Below are 13,746 nucleotides of genomic sequence, written 5' to 3' on the forward strand. Positions count from 1 at the left end.
CAAAAATCTGAAATTCCCTTCTGTGAGTCTATTTTTTTTTTTTTTTTTGGTCATTATACTAAGCAAGAGATGCTAATTCTTATATCTCCCATTCAGGTGGGTTTCCTCTAACAAGAAATGAATTAACATTGTAAAATGTAGAGAGTAATCGAAAACAAAATTCCTCTTTGTGTATATGAAAATTAAAAAAAACTAATTTGAAGAGGTGAATTAAAAACAGCCCACAATTTGATCTTTTTTGCAGTAAATGGAGGATAGAGAAGAGTAGGTTAAAGATTAGGTGTGGAGCTCAGTGGTTGATTGCTTGTCTATCATGTACATGGGATTGGTTCCAGCACAGAAAAGAATATAATAGATAATAATTAGAAGTCCAGTTGGCGTACCAATCGTACAATGCTCTCCATTCCATCCCTGGCTGCATTCACACTTGCCGTCCTTACAGGTCCCATGTTCAGCACAGCGAGGGTGGCAAGCTCTCTGACTGCATGCTGGTCCGGTCCAGCCTTCCTCACAGCGACAAGTGCCTCCCATACAAACACCATGTGAGCCGCAGTCCACTGAACATATTTCTGTATTGCAACAAGAGGAATTCAGGCAAGAGAAAAGAATGGGTTGGGGGTGAGATGGAGCATTATTTAGGGCTATGTCTTACATTTGTCAAAGTGAACAGCAAAGTCATTATGAACCCCAAGTCCTGTACATCAAGTTAATTTTAGCTACAATGAGTAGGCATGATGAATGGTAGAATTTTACATTCTTTCATCTTTAATTTTATACGTGGCTATGTGGGTATATAAAACACACAATAATTTGGGAAAATTTCTTTATATATAAAGGCATTTATACACGTAACACAGAATAGTCCTATATAAATATATAAGACTATCCCTTTGCAGTCAAGAAAAAACATACACACCAAAATGATGAGATGTTTGAGTAGCTAAGTGTGTCAAGTACTTAACAGAAATTGCATTATACAGTTACTGAGAAATGAAAAGGGCTGATTGCTAAAGCCATGGCTTAAATTTTTTTTTTAAATATTCAGAAACTTTAAGGCAACTCTATTATAGAAAGTGCATTAGCTTGTTCACACATGCAGGCATGCTGGTTAAATAAGGGGAAATGTTGTTTTTCCTATTTAGTAAATTTGTACTCTTGACAGCTACAAATTGCTTAGCCCACATAATAGAAAACCAGTTTAATAATATATATACACATCAACTCTGTCATTTGAAAGACAAAGATTTAATCTGCTGGAATTTTTGTAAGGCGCACAATGACCGAATGCCTTCAAATTGTATAACACTGGATTAAACCTTTAAAGAGAATTCAGATGTCTGAAGTAATTTTTTTATATAGCTTTCTTAAGAGCTTTATTTAACTAGGTCTAACTGAGAAAGAGCGAGAGAGGGAGAGGAAATTTTGAAGGATATTTGAGGTTTTTTTCTTTATGTGTAAAGTTAACTGTGGATTTTATTCTCAGACTGCAAAACTACTGTTCCAGTTTGAATTTTCATTCCAAAATCATTTCTAACAAATAGAAAAGGGATGGTTGCCTTATTTCTTTAAAATGAAATGCAGTAAGCATTTATATCGTCACTTAACCCTATTTCCACACTCAGTCCCCAAATGATATTTCTTGAGTACTATCCTTATCTACATCCTTATCTACTTTTGACAGCATGGTAAGGCATTCTAAGGACAGTAATATTTCTTCTGAACAACACTCGGTGCGTTAACTGAGAGAGAGTCGAGTCTCTTTTCTACCCTATATTAGGTTCTTTTATAACCTTTGAATTAATTTTTTTTATTGAGAGACCTAGATGGTTTGATTAACTTTATAGCAACACAACATCTGCTCAGCATCAGAACAGGGGTGTCTTCTGGAGGTCTCCCTTTTATTCAATGGGATCAATTTTTCATTAGGGTGAAATTGTTTATCAGCATCTAACACACTGGCTGTGAGCAAGGTGCGTCAATCTTTGTAATGAACTTATTAATTAGAGTTAATTTAATTGAAGTGGAATTGAAGGGCTAATTAATGGACACACTGCTGATGAAGATAGAGGGAAACTCTGTTGCCTTCAAACTTTCCATGGAAATAATTCATTTTTTCTCCCTCTTTTAATAGCTTTACCCAATGTTCTGGTTATAAATTCCACAATCTTATTCAATCTAGATATCTGAAGCTCATTTTCACAATAGCAAAGGAGGTAGCAGGTAGTGTTTTTTTTTTTTTGGATTCATTTGGTTAAAAACCTTAGATTTATACTGCTGGTAAATGTTGAGCCACATACATGAGTGAGCTATAATGTTGGGATAAGCTGTAAATCAGAACTACAAAGCAGCAGATGAATGGGGTGGACATGAGACAGGATGGTTTCAAAGGCTGAGCATGAGCACTTTGAGCTCACTGTGATTTACATTGAGGTTTCTGTCTTTCACAGATGATAATTAAGTTTAATACTTTTCTGTATTTATTCTCCAAAAGAAGAATACTTCATTTCTTACTCACCTATACACTGAGTTTAACGTGTAACACTTCTGCTTTGAATTGAGGACATAAAGATGAACGAAACAAAGATTTCCCACCTGCTATTTGTATTTAGATTTTAAAAGTTTTTTTTTTTTAAATTTAGATAGAATTTTTATTTTGATTCTCAACTGTAAAGTCACTATATCAGCATGGATGGCATCAGATCCAAACACATAAAATAATACACGAGATGGATAGCCAGTTCAATCTTTGAACTAACATTTAATTTTTGCTATTCATGGCATGATGATTTTATGAAGATGGATGCCATTTTTAGTCATTTAGCGTGTAAGATTTACACGGAACAAAGCCAGTGGGCATTCCATCTGCTCCTCTGCTGCTTGGATGAGATTGTGAAACAAACTGGAATGACAACATCCTATCAAGAGCTACTTTACAGGGAGTGCGCTTGCATACGTGTGTGTGTGTGTGTGTGTGTGTGTGTGTGTGTGTGTGTGTGTGTGTGTGTGTGTGTAAAGCAGACTGGAATGATGGCATCCCAGCAAGGGCTACATAACAGTGAGTGTTACTAGACCTGCACTCAAGAGAGGTAGAGAGAGAGGGAAAGAGAGAGAGACTTACTCATCCCTATATTAAACTGAACAGGATTTTCTTTGTGCATGCATTTTTCTTTTTCCCGTTCTTTTTTTTTTTGGGGGGGGGGAGGGAATAAGACCTAGAAATGTAAGTAAGTAACAATTCAGAAATAAATGAATGCTTATTTTGATTCTTATAATTAAAACCTGTATTTCTTAAGAAATCTGGACAAATTGAATGTATACAAACTTAGTGTCCTGCCTGCACTCATGATTGATAAAAAGCTGTTGGCAAGGATCTCCTAAAACTCTTAAGGCTCTTCTACAACCTAGACAGCTGGCAGTCATGAATTTTCTAACCAAAGTTTTGGGCTATTATTTTGACAAAACAGGCATAAACACACAATAAATTCTGTCTGCTTTGAGAGGTGAGTGACAATGATGGAGTGTCAATCAAAGAGGGAGGGAGGAGAGAAGATTGTGAGAGGGAGGGAGGAAGAGGAGGAGGATAAGGAGGGATGAAGGGAGGGAGGGAGGGAGGAGAGTGAGGGGAAGGAGAGAGAGGAGTGAGGGGAGGGGAGAGAGTGAGAGGAAGGAGGGAGGGAGGAGAAAACAGAGAGGAGAAATTTACTCTTGGTTGAAAAGAAACTTTGTACAAATAAGCTTATAGAAAATTTTCTTATTTCCAGGGTTCTACTGGAAGAATTAGATGAATTTGCCTGGTAGATTTTGATCACTGGGGAGAAGAGATACCACCTAAGTTTCTCAGAATGCCAGGAGAACGGAATCTATAAAGCTCACATTTCCCCCCAACCTGGTCTTTATAAACCATGGCAATGTGTGGCTGGAGAGAGGACTCAGCAGTTAAGAGCACAGGCTTCTCTTGCAGGGGACCTGGGTTCAGTTCCCAGCACCCACATGACAGCTTGCACCAGTCAGGAACTCCAGTTCCAGGAGATTCTATGCCTTCTTCTTAGTCACTCTGAGTACTGGGCAAGCACATTGTGCACATACATACATGCAGACAAAGCACACATAGAAATAAATGAATAAATCTTCAGGGAAAATATTAACCAAAAATCTGAACAGTCTGCATGGCAGTATTTTGTTTTACCTTACACTACTAGGTCATATTAATAAAGAAAATAATTTCATTCTATGGCTCTGCTATTTGGGGAATAAAGCAAATACTTTGAAGCTCCTTTGGATTGATGAGGAATGGAAACACGATATAGTTCATCTTTACACACCACTACTTATTTGCTAATGTCCTGAGCACTATCACAGCATCAACACTTACTTGTGCATGAACCTGTATTCTGTGTGCCATTCATCCCTTAGCGACCCTGAATTTAATTACCATTGTACAACTCTCGCACAACTGTAGTTTCCAAGCTGCATTTACAGGAGTGGTAGAAATAATATTTGGATTTCATTATTAAAAATCATTCTGTGGTGCTACTTGTTTGTATCCATTGTGCCAAGTACTCTTTGGTTTTGTTTTATTTTTATCTTTTGAGATGGAATCTTGATATTAAGTTCAGATGGGCTTTGAACCTTTGTTTCTCTGGTCTCAGCCCATGGAGAGCTGGGATTAGAGGTGTGGCAGCTCATACTAAGTACATACATCAGGTCACCCTGTAGCACCAGTTTACTACAAGTAAACTGAGACACATAGTAATTTTCTAAAGACTAAAGATGCATGAAATGGACTTGGCTGTGAACACATGTATCCCATTTCACAGTGCAAGTCCTTCATACTTTCTAACAGTTTCCTGAGTCACAAATGGCCCCTTACCCACCCCTCCCCTGAGATGGCCATGTTTAAATGAAGGCAAAAGTGTTAATAGAAGTCCCAGTGAAAGTTTCCAGTGTTCATCAAGATGGGATTACTCCTCTGAGTTTAGTGAATTACTCCATGTAACACTTGGTATGATATTATACTGGCATCTAATTAGTTCACATGTGCTCATCTTCACTCCCAATTAAAACTGTAATTTTCCAAGCTGAAAGGCATCTTCTCACACTGTGTGACTAATGACTGGGAATATCATGGAATTAATTCCTAAGTTGTAACTAGCATTAAAAAAAAAAAAAAAAAAAAAAAAAAAAAAAGCGGCAAATACATTTTGTACAATGTCCATTTCAGTAATGCCCGAGTATGTGCAAGTATCTGTATACTAGTGGATAATATTGCTGGCATTCCCTTATAATCATAATTTAAAATCTGAGTTGAGCTATTATATGTTATATACTTTTTGATGTGATTATGTTTAGCCTTCTGTTGTCAGGCAAGTTTGATCTTTTTAAGTTGCAGGTTATCTGTTCATGAGAAAAAGTGCCTGAGTTTCTGGGCACAGTGGCACACATCTACAGTCATGGATATAGACTGGACTGTGAGTACAAGGCCAGTTTCTCACGTAGTAAGTGTGAGGCCAACTCGGGCTACATGAGGGCCTGTCTTGATTATGCCACCACCAACCCCTAAATGGGCCTCCATCCTCAAGCTGTAGACAGATCTATAGACACTAGTCTAAATCAGTATTTCCATCTAGTGAGAGTGGTGAAGTCAGAGCCGTCTTATCAGATGAATGACAATTCTCCCCAATAGTGAGATTTTTAATAATAAATTACCTACATTTATTTCCTTCTTATAAAGAATAACTACCTCATTGCTTTAAACATTTATATTTCTAAACCAAGTATGCTTTAAAAAGTCAAATATCCCAGACCTTGAGTAAATTACAGTGAATACTCGATTGCATTATATCAATTGACCTCACCATTTGAGCAGTCTGGGCCAGTCCAATTCGGATCACAAGTGCAGGAGCCGCTTTCTTGAAGGTATGTCCCATGGCCGGAGCACTGGTCTGGACACATGGTCTTCAGTATTTCACAGTTGCTGCCACCCCATCCTGGATTGCAGTGACATTCCCCATGGATACACACCCCATGATTAGAACATCCAGGGTCAAGACAGTCCGCTAGTGTCAAGAGATGAGAAGAGTTTTGTTATGCTGAAAGATAGCTTCACATATGAAGGCTAAAAAAAAAAACCCAACTCTCAATTCATGGGAATGTTTTAGATAATCAAACATCAATTCACCATTCTCAAGAACTTGTGTCTGAGAAAGCAGAGAGCTGTAACACAACCAAGCATTAAGAACCAATCCGATGCCATTTAGGCAATTGTGACCTTGCAAGGATTTGTCATCTTCATGGATTAGACAAACATGCTCTTTAGGGTTCAGACAATTGCTCTGCACTTTGCCTAAGCAGAGTCATAACTACTGCCTTTTCGAGAACAGACCCTGTCCATGCTGACCTGCTCCATGCTCACTGAGTGCTGACAGCTGTATGGGATCCTCAAATTGTTCGAGAAATAAATGAGTTGCACACTCTATCCTTCTTAATTCACTTTAATGTGCTTTAGATGATGAGATTTAATTTAGCAATTTGACTCAATAAAACTTTACACTTGTACGGTCAATGGCCTGAAAATTTAATTCCAGAGACTTAATTGCATTACTTTGTAAGTGAAGATCAATAAAATCAATTTGATTGGAGAACGGAAATGGCGCTTTTTTTGCTTTCTGGAAAAACCAAAATACCCCAAATCCCAGTTTAACTGCACTTTACAGCACAGGGTCTGGACTCTATCGTCATATAGGATGAGGGAACAAATGCACAGAGTTGCTCTTATTCATCACACTATATCCAACTGTTCTTTCTAGAGATGCCAAAGAGGTCAGCATCAATGGAAAAAGCTAAAAAACAACAACAACAAGCCAGTCCTTTGTTGGGTTTCAAGACACAAATGCTTCCTTGCTTTCTCAGAGTGAGAAAAAAGTATTATTCATGTTACAGAAACAGAGCAAAAGGGCTCGCTGGTATTCGCTCTTTTTATTAGTCAAAACATTAATAAAACAATGCATTCATAAATATGGAAATAAAATTGCTTTCATAAAGAAGCATGCGAAAGAGAGATTCATTTGCCAAACTGAAGATTTAATGTTTCTTTTATGGAGATAACAATAGGACTCGGTAAATATTGACATGTTTACCTTCTTCACAATTTTCTCCTTTGTATCCCGAGTTGCAAGCGCAAGAGCCCATGATGCAAATCCCACGACCCCCACACTGCGGGTCAATGCACTGGGTAGTCGGCACATCACACTCGGTGCCCTTCCAGCCACTGAAACACAGGCAGCGGCCCTTGGAGTACTGCCCATTGCCACTACAGAGCACTGGACAGGCTGCTGTGAAATAACATGACAGAAGGATCAACAGCCACGTTTTCCATTGAGCCTCCTAAAGAACAAATGATGCCCCCCCTTCCTGTGTTGCTAAGTTTTCTCAACTGGATGTATTTCTACAGCTTACTTAGATCAGCTTAAGAAGAGAATCTAACTGGCATACCTCTTGAACAATCCGGACCCAGAAACCCTGGGAAACAATGGCAAGTTCCAGAAACACATTCTCCATTTCCATGGCAATTTCGGGGGCATTCCACCACAGATTCTGAGGAAGAAAGACAGAGGGAGCATTTGTGAGATGCCTGCCTCTCTCAGAAGTAGTCACTCTGTTCATTTTAGTTAGGTATTGATGCAATCATGGACAGCTCACTCCATAACTCCCAAATAAACTCATGTATATAAGATTATCTACAGTGATGTTAAGCAGTGATGCTTCAAATGCAGATTTTTAAAGTGTTCCTTCCCCACAGTAATTTATAATATTTCTTACACAGCTCTAGGACTTGCCACATATTCACAAAGGAACAATTCAAAAACAGTACATTTTACACACGCTTCATCACCCTAGGAACCACTCAAGTTTGGTAAAAGTTAATCAGTATCTATTCTGCACAGAGTTTAGGCAGTTGGTGGAAAAGGATGCTTTGAGGGCAGATGGCTCTTACCTATAATGATGGTATTAAAAGACACCGGCTCTGGATTTTTACCATCGTTGTAAAAAGCCAGATGCCAGATGCCAGAATCCAAGTACTGGATAAAACCAGCTTCGTGAAGGCTGATGGATCTTGCCTGTCGCCCGGCTCTTTCAGATTCCACCAGATTCCGCTGTTCTCTTGCTATTAACCTGCTGCCATCCAGAAGCTCCACAAAATCGTACTGGGGACAAGGGTAAGGGAAACAGTGTTAGTTGCGAGGAACAACACATGTATCACTACTTCTTCAAGCTTTTCTCTTTCGCAAATAAATACAGTGTTAGAAGGAAGCTCTTGATTGACAGGTCCAAGTGACAGAAGTCTTCTAGGCATGGGATTCATGAGGATAAGGACCACATGTTGCATCTCCTTGTATTTAAACTGAAGTGATCATTTTCTTCCTTTTCAGGGAGTTAAGGCTTCCAAATTCAATTCTCCTGACTGATAACAAGTTTGGCAAATATAGGAAGTTTAAGGATATAGACGTGAAATCTATGTGATTTTACTTAGACTACGAACGGCTTAAGATCTACTCCAAGTTGATGTTTATGTATAGCAACTATGCTGCCTACCCTGCACTCGGATTAGTCTTAATCCTGGAAGCAGCTCTTTGGGCAAGGCACTCATGGTTACTCTTGGGGTCTCTTCAGGAGTGGAAAGTTCAAAGTGGTGCAGTTGGTCCATGAACTTGGGTGTACCTTGCTGCAGAGCTGGGGTTATTTTCTCCACAGCACTACATTTCTCTCCTGGGATGCTAATGCAAGCATCCAAACTTTCATGGAATTTTTACATAAATACAGTCAGGTTACACATGTGTAATGAGGTGACTTCATATTCTTTATTAAAGTCAATAAACTGATCATCAGATGGGTTTGATGGATGGAGAAACAACATTTTAGAAAGGGACATGATGGCAGCCATTCTTGAAGCTACCTTGTTTTTACTACGATTATTAATTACAGACAATGAAGGACAAAAGAACTGAGCTGGAGAATTTAAACCAGGGAATATTATTGACAACAATTGGGTAAAATCTTGTTAGCAAATGCCAGTGAATTTGAACAATACTGAAAAGTCTCTCTGATATTGTTTTTAATAAACCTTTTAGCTAATAACTTCTTTAAAAAGTACAGTGATTCTATTGTTGCACACTTGTCCAGTTTCACTTTACTTCTGAGACATATTTAATGGAAAAGCTCACAGATGTTTGCAGATAAAGACTATACATAAAACATAACTGTAGTACTATATATGTGCATCATTAATATTTTATGGTTGGTTCTTTAAATGGAATGGTTGTTGGGGGAAAATTCTTATATGACTCTCTTAATCCAGTCAAATAAAATTAATTGTTGGGATTTTTGGGAATTATGTTTAGATAGATTACCACTGTGCATACCATAGACATTTATTATTGCAATAAGAGAAATTAATATGTGATGTAGTACATAACTTACTGGAATGTTTATTTAAATAAAAGCATTCTGTTCTTTGGGTAGTAACATGCAAAACATATGCAAAATATACGGTAACTTCATTAGCACTCAAAATTTTTCAATTTTCTTACAAGAGTGAAAAGAATGATTTCTCTGGCTATTTGTAAAAAGTTCACTGGAATTCTATTCCCTCATGATTAAAACAGAACAAAGTTTAAATCTGAAGGGTGCCTCCTCCTTAAATAAGTCATCTTCACTTATTCATCAGCAAATATTTATATTATCGTGGAAAAGCAATAGGGAAAATTTCCTTTGTGGCCCAACACAGATATGTTCCTATCCTAACATTATATACAGTAACAGGATGTGGAAAGGGTAGAAATTTTGAGTTTTAACTGGCCTTTCAAGTCTACAGTTAGTCACCACTGCCAACAACACAGCGATGGGTATTTGTATCACACTTGAACAATGATGGGACTCTAGAGTGGTGGCAGCCATGAAATGGCTGATGGCTTCTAACCATCTACCCAGATCTAGGTTGTTATCATGACACTTCACAGATGACAAAAACACCTGGAGAAAACTACCTTCTTTACACTGTGACCATCTGCACCCAAAATAACCAAGTTCCTCAGGCATATTACAGTCATACATGGGGAAGTATGAGCTCTGCTGGAACTGTCTATGAACTGAGTTTTGTTGGCAGGAGTCTTGATCTCTTATTCTATTTTCAGGATGATATCAACTCTTCAGTCTCAACCTGTGGGGGGCTATCCCAGACAACAGCTATATATCATGTGGACTGGGTAAATTGGAACTATTGCAGGGAAACTTTCTTATTTATTCTTATGCTGTTACTTGTGTGTGTGTGTGTGTTGTATACACACATATGTGCATGTGGTATACACTTTAAAGTTCTTTCTCAGGTTGCTTAGAACTTCAATGTATTAACAAGGCACTGTGTAAGATCAACAGAAGAAAAGATGGTTTATGGTTCTTTTCAGTGATTTACTATTTATCAGCCGATGTATAAATGCAAATAAGTTTTTTCTGATATCTTTGTAGTTTACTTCTGAAGAGCTAAGACTATCTGTCCAACTGTTGAGTTCAGTTTCCGCTATTAAATTGATGGGAACTCAGAGTCAGTAAGTGATTGGCTGTGTCTTCAGTCAACTATTGTTTTTTGAGGCCAGCCTTGCTATGCAGGCCTTGCTGGCCATTAGCTACCAAACCTCTTGCCCTGCCTGTCAAATGCTAGCATGATAAGCACATGCCATCACACCTTGCCTTTAAAAACCTCCCCTCCAAGTTTCTGATGGTGGCAGAGCCTTGCTAGATATCACTGAAACACAGAGAAGAAAAAAGTTTTAGAAATCTTCCAATTCAATTCTCTTATTTCACCAACAGACACTGAATCTTGGAGACATAAAGTTACTCATACAAAGTCACTCATGGCATAAAACTAAAAAGTGGCAAGGGTGTGATTAGAACTCAGGCTTCTGCCTCAGGCAAATGCACTTACACACTACAGCAGAGGAGCTGTAGAACACAGAACGGCTTCCTTAGGCTTCCAATTGTCCAGGAGAATAAATCGACCAATGGGGAGATGAAAGTCAATTGGTTCGTTGGCAACGGTCAATTGGACAGTTTTATAAAGGGTCACAAAGACTATGACTTTCAAAACTCAAGTGACTATTCTGAGGGGCTGGCCAATTTTAATTATTTCAAGTTGATTTATTTAATGTTCCCCAGGAACAGAGAAATGTTCAATTTGGGCTGCTTTATAGCATATTTCATGTTTAAACACTGAACTCAGAACCAGCTGTTTGCTCTGCTGATCTTGAATAAGCCAGAGGAAGGAACTCTAATAACCAAGGCTTAAGAAAAAGTATACCCTACACAAATACATACACTGTGGTAGAAAAGAAAGATGGATATTATGGGCACTGTATTGAAATAATGGTACAAATGTAAGAAAACATGAAACTGCATCTTTCATTTCCCTAATTTTATGTGTTATGCATCCTGTGCAATAAGTCAGAAATATATGCTTAAACAAACGTTTTTAAGCGTGCAACACAACACATGCTCTTAAAAACAGCCCTGACTGGCCTTGCATTTTATCTGACAGCCCCTTTGCTTCTGCCTTCTAAGTGTGTGCACCACCACGCCTGAACACAACACACATGCTTCATCTGACATGATTTTCAAAAAACTTTAAGTTGCACCTTCACAGATGTGCTTATCTTATAGGAGTCTCCCTTGAACCGGAGGAAAAGAACTGAATTTCACATGGACAGAGGTTTCTGTGTCTTACTGGACTGCTCATGTGAACACAATCTGTCCGTAGTAACTGGAGTTCTACACTTTCATTGGTAGTTATTTTTTCATTGGTAGTTTTTTTTTTTCTTCTATCTCTGTGAAGAATGAGATGGTGATTTGATTGGAATTGCACTAAATCTGCATATAGCTTTAGATACAATGACCATTTTCACAATGTTAAGTTTCCCATCTGTGAGCATGGGGTGGCTTTCCATTCTTTAGTGTCTATCTTGTTTCTTTGGAGGCTTAAAGTCCGTATCACACTGGGGTTCATTTTAAAGCTTAAAAAATGCATTTATATTATAACAAGTGTTTGTCACAGAAAGAACCAAGGCATTTACTTAAATATCACAGATAAGAGAATATACTGTAAAATATTAGTCAAAGATTACACAGGCATCAAAGCCATAAATATTTTAGAAAACATACTGAGAATTCTTTCAAGTTGTGACTTCTTTATTAGTATTTGGCCAGATTTTCATAATTCATACTGAAAGATTATAGAGAATCACAGAATATGATTTCAATTTTATAGTAGATAATTCAACTATTTTTCTCTTAGATATTATGCAACACCCCCCCCCTCCATACTGGGGATTGAGATTGAAACTCAGGGTCTCCTCTATTATAGCTCATCCCCCATGAGACCTATTTTAAGTAACAAAAATCACATTTTCCCAATCACCTACTCCATGACTCAGTATTATGGACTTCATTATCTTGTGGTAGCTGGGATTGAACTTAGGATGTCAGGGCCTCAAAGACTTCAGGGAAGCCATAGTCTTAGTCTATTTTCTTAACTTTGTAATTTATCTCACTAAGTTTCCAAGGCTAGCCTTGAACTTGTCATTCTTCTGCCTCAGTCTTCAGAGAGCCTGTGACCACATGTCTGCGCAACTAGGGTCAGGCTCCACTGTGGACATTTTGGTAGTGTTGGCTAGTTTGGTGGCTGTGGTTGTTATAATGAGGGGGTATTTTCACACAAAGAATTGACTTTAAAGTGCTGTAGATTTAGACTACATTCGACTCCATCATGTCTGGTTTTCTATGGACTGTCTATCTATTCATCTTACTTTTCCTTTATTTCCAAAGTTGATGGTGGTCAGAATTGGGAGAGTTGTAACTATTATGCTTGTGTTTCCATATTTTCTTCACTAGAAAAAAACCTGACATCTCAAGAACTGTTTTAACCAAACAGCAATAGATTTAAGATGAATATGCATGCATCTGTGATGTGAAAGGTATAAAATCACCTGAAATGGCAATAAAATCCCAGAGAATCTACAGTATGCTAGATACTCAGCAGATGATCAGTGTTAAGTTCTTTAGACATTTTTAATCAATCATTAGCAATGCAAGCCAAGCCCCTTTTCCTACTAGTGATTTAGAAGCTATAGTCAAACTTCTTTCTGTTACAAAAGATCCATTTAGATGTGATGGCTTCACCTAACAGCCAGAGTTTCAGGGCTAGAGTAACATCTGGAAATGCAAGCTAGGAGTCCGGATCTTATTGATGCCCCAACCCCCACTCTCACCTGCGTATGGGAAGGTGGTAAGCCTTTCCGGCCATATACTCCGATCAATGCATCCTTCTGAAGAGAGATGTTGAACTTAAGAAACTGTGGCTGATCAATAAAGAGTTGTGATCTCCAGAAGATCCCAGGGGGAACCTCTTGAATTGCTCTCCGGCCAATATCAAGTTCTCCAGAATCTATGGTGTTATTTTCATGTGTAAATCCACCTAATTTTCCTGAATGTGAGAGATCCAGCGATGAAGAACAAAACATTAAAATAACAGGGTTTCTTTCCAAAGAGTTATTTCCCCTCATTGTTCAGGAATTCTCCTTCTGATATGTGAGAGACTCTTGTCGTTTCACTTTAAGAAATTTTTTTTTTTGAAGTGTTTTACTAACTCTCATCTAACATTCTTTAAGGTATTTAAGTCAAAATTCTCAGACTTCCCCCAAG

The 13,746-nt window shown here is 38.1% G+C and overlaps 1 protein-coding gene across 11 annotated transcripts in view; it reads right to left on the reverse strand.

Annotated features, from left to right (window-relative positions):
* The window catches only part of Tenm3 (teneurin transmembrane protein 3), a 1,243,671-nt gene that overhangs the window by 99,100 nt on the left and 1,130,825 nt on the right, over positions 1–13,746 (reverse strand). For all 11 annotated transcript variants that reach the window (XM_051182423.1, XM_051182422.1, XM_051182421.1 and 8 more), the window contains 6 exons: positions 13,314–13,528; positions 7,994–8,204; positions 7,492–7,593; positions 7,137–7,331; positions 5,856–6,056; positions 384–569 (listed from right to left, as the gene is read on the reverse strand). In XM_051182423.1, the coding sequence (XP_051038380.1) occupies positions 384–569; positions 5,856–6,056; positions 7,137–7,331; positions 7,492–7,593; positions 7,994–8,204; positions 13,314–13,528 (1,110 nt within the window). The remainder of the gene's footprint in view (positions 1–383; positions 570–5,855; positions 6,057–7,136; positions 7,332–7,491; positions 7,594–7,993; positions 8,205–13,313; positions 13,529–13,746) is intronic.

Source organism: Phodopus roborovskii, unplaced genomic scaffold, assembly GCF_943737965.1.
Source record: "Phodopus roborovskii unplaced genomic scaffold, PHOROB, whole genome shotgun sequence".
NCBI classification, from domain to species: Eukaryota; Metazoa; Chordata; class Mammalia; order Rodentia; family Cricetidae; genus Phodopus; species Phodopus roborovskii.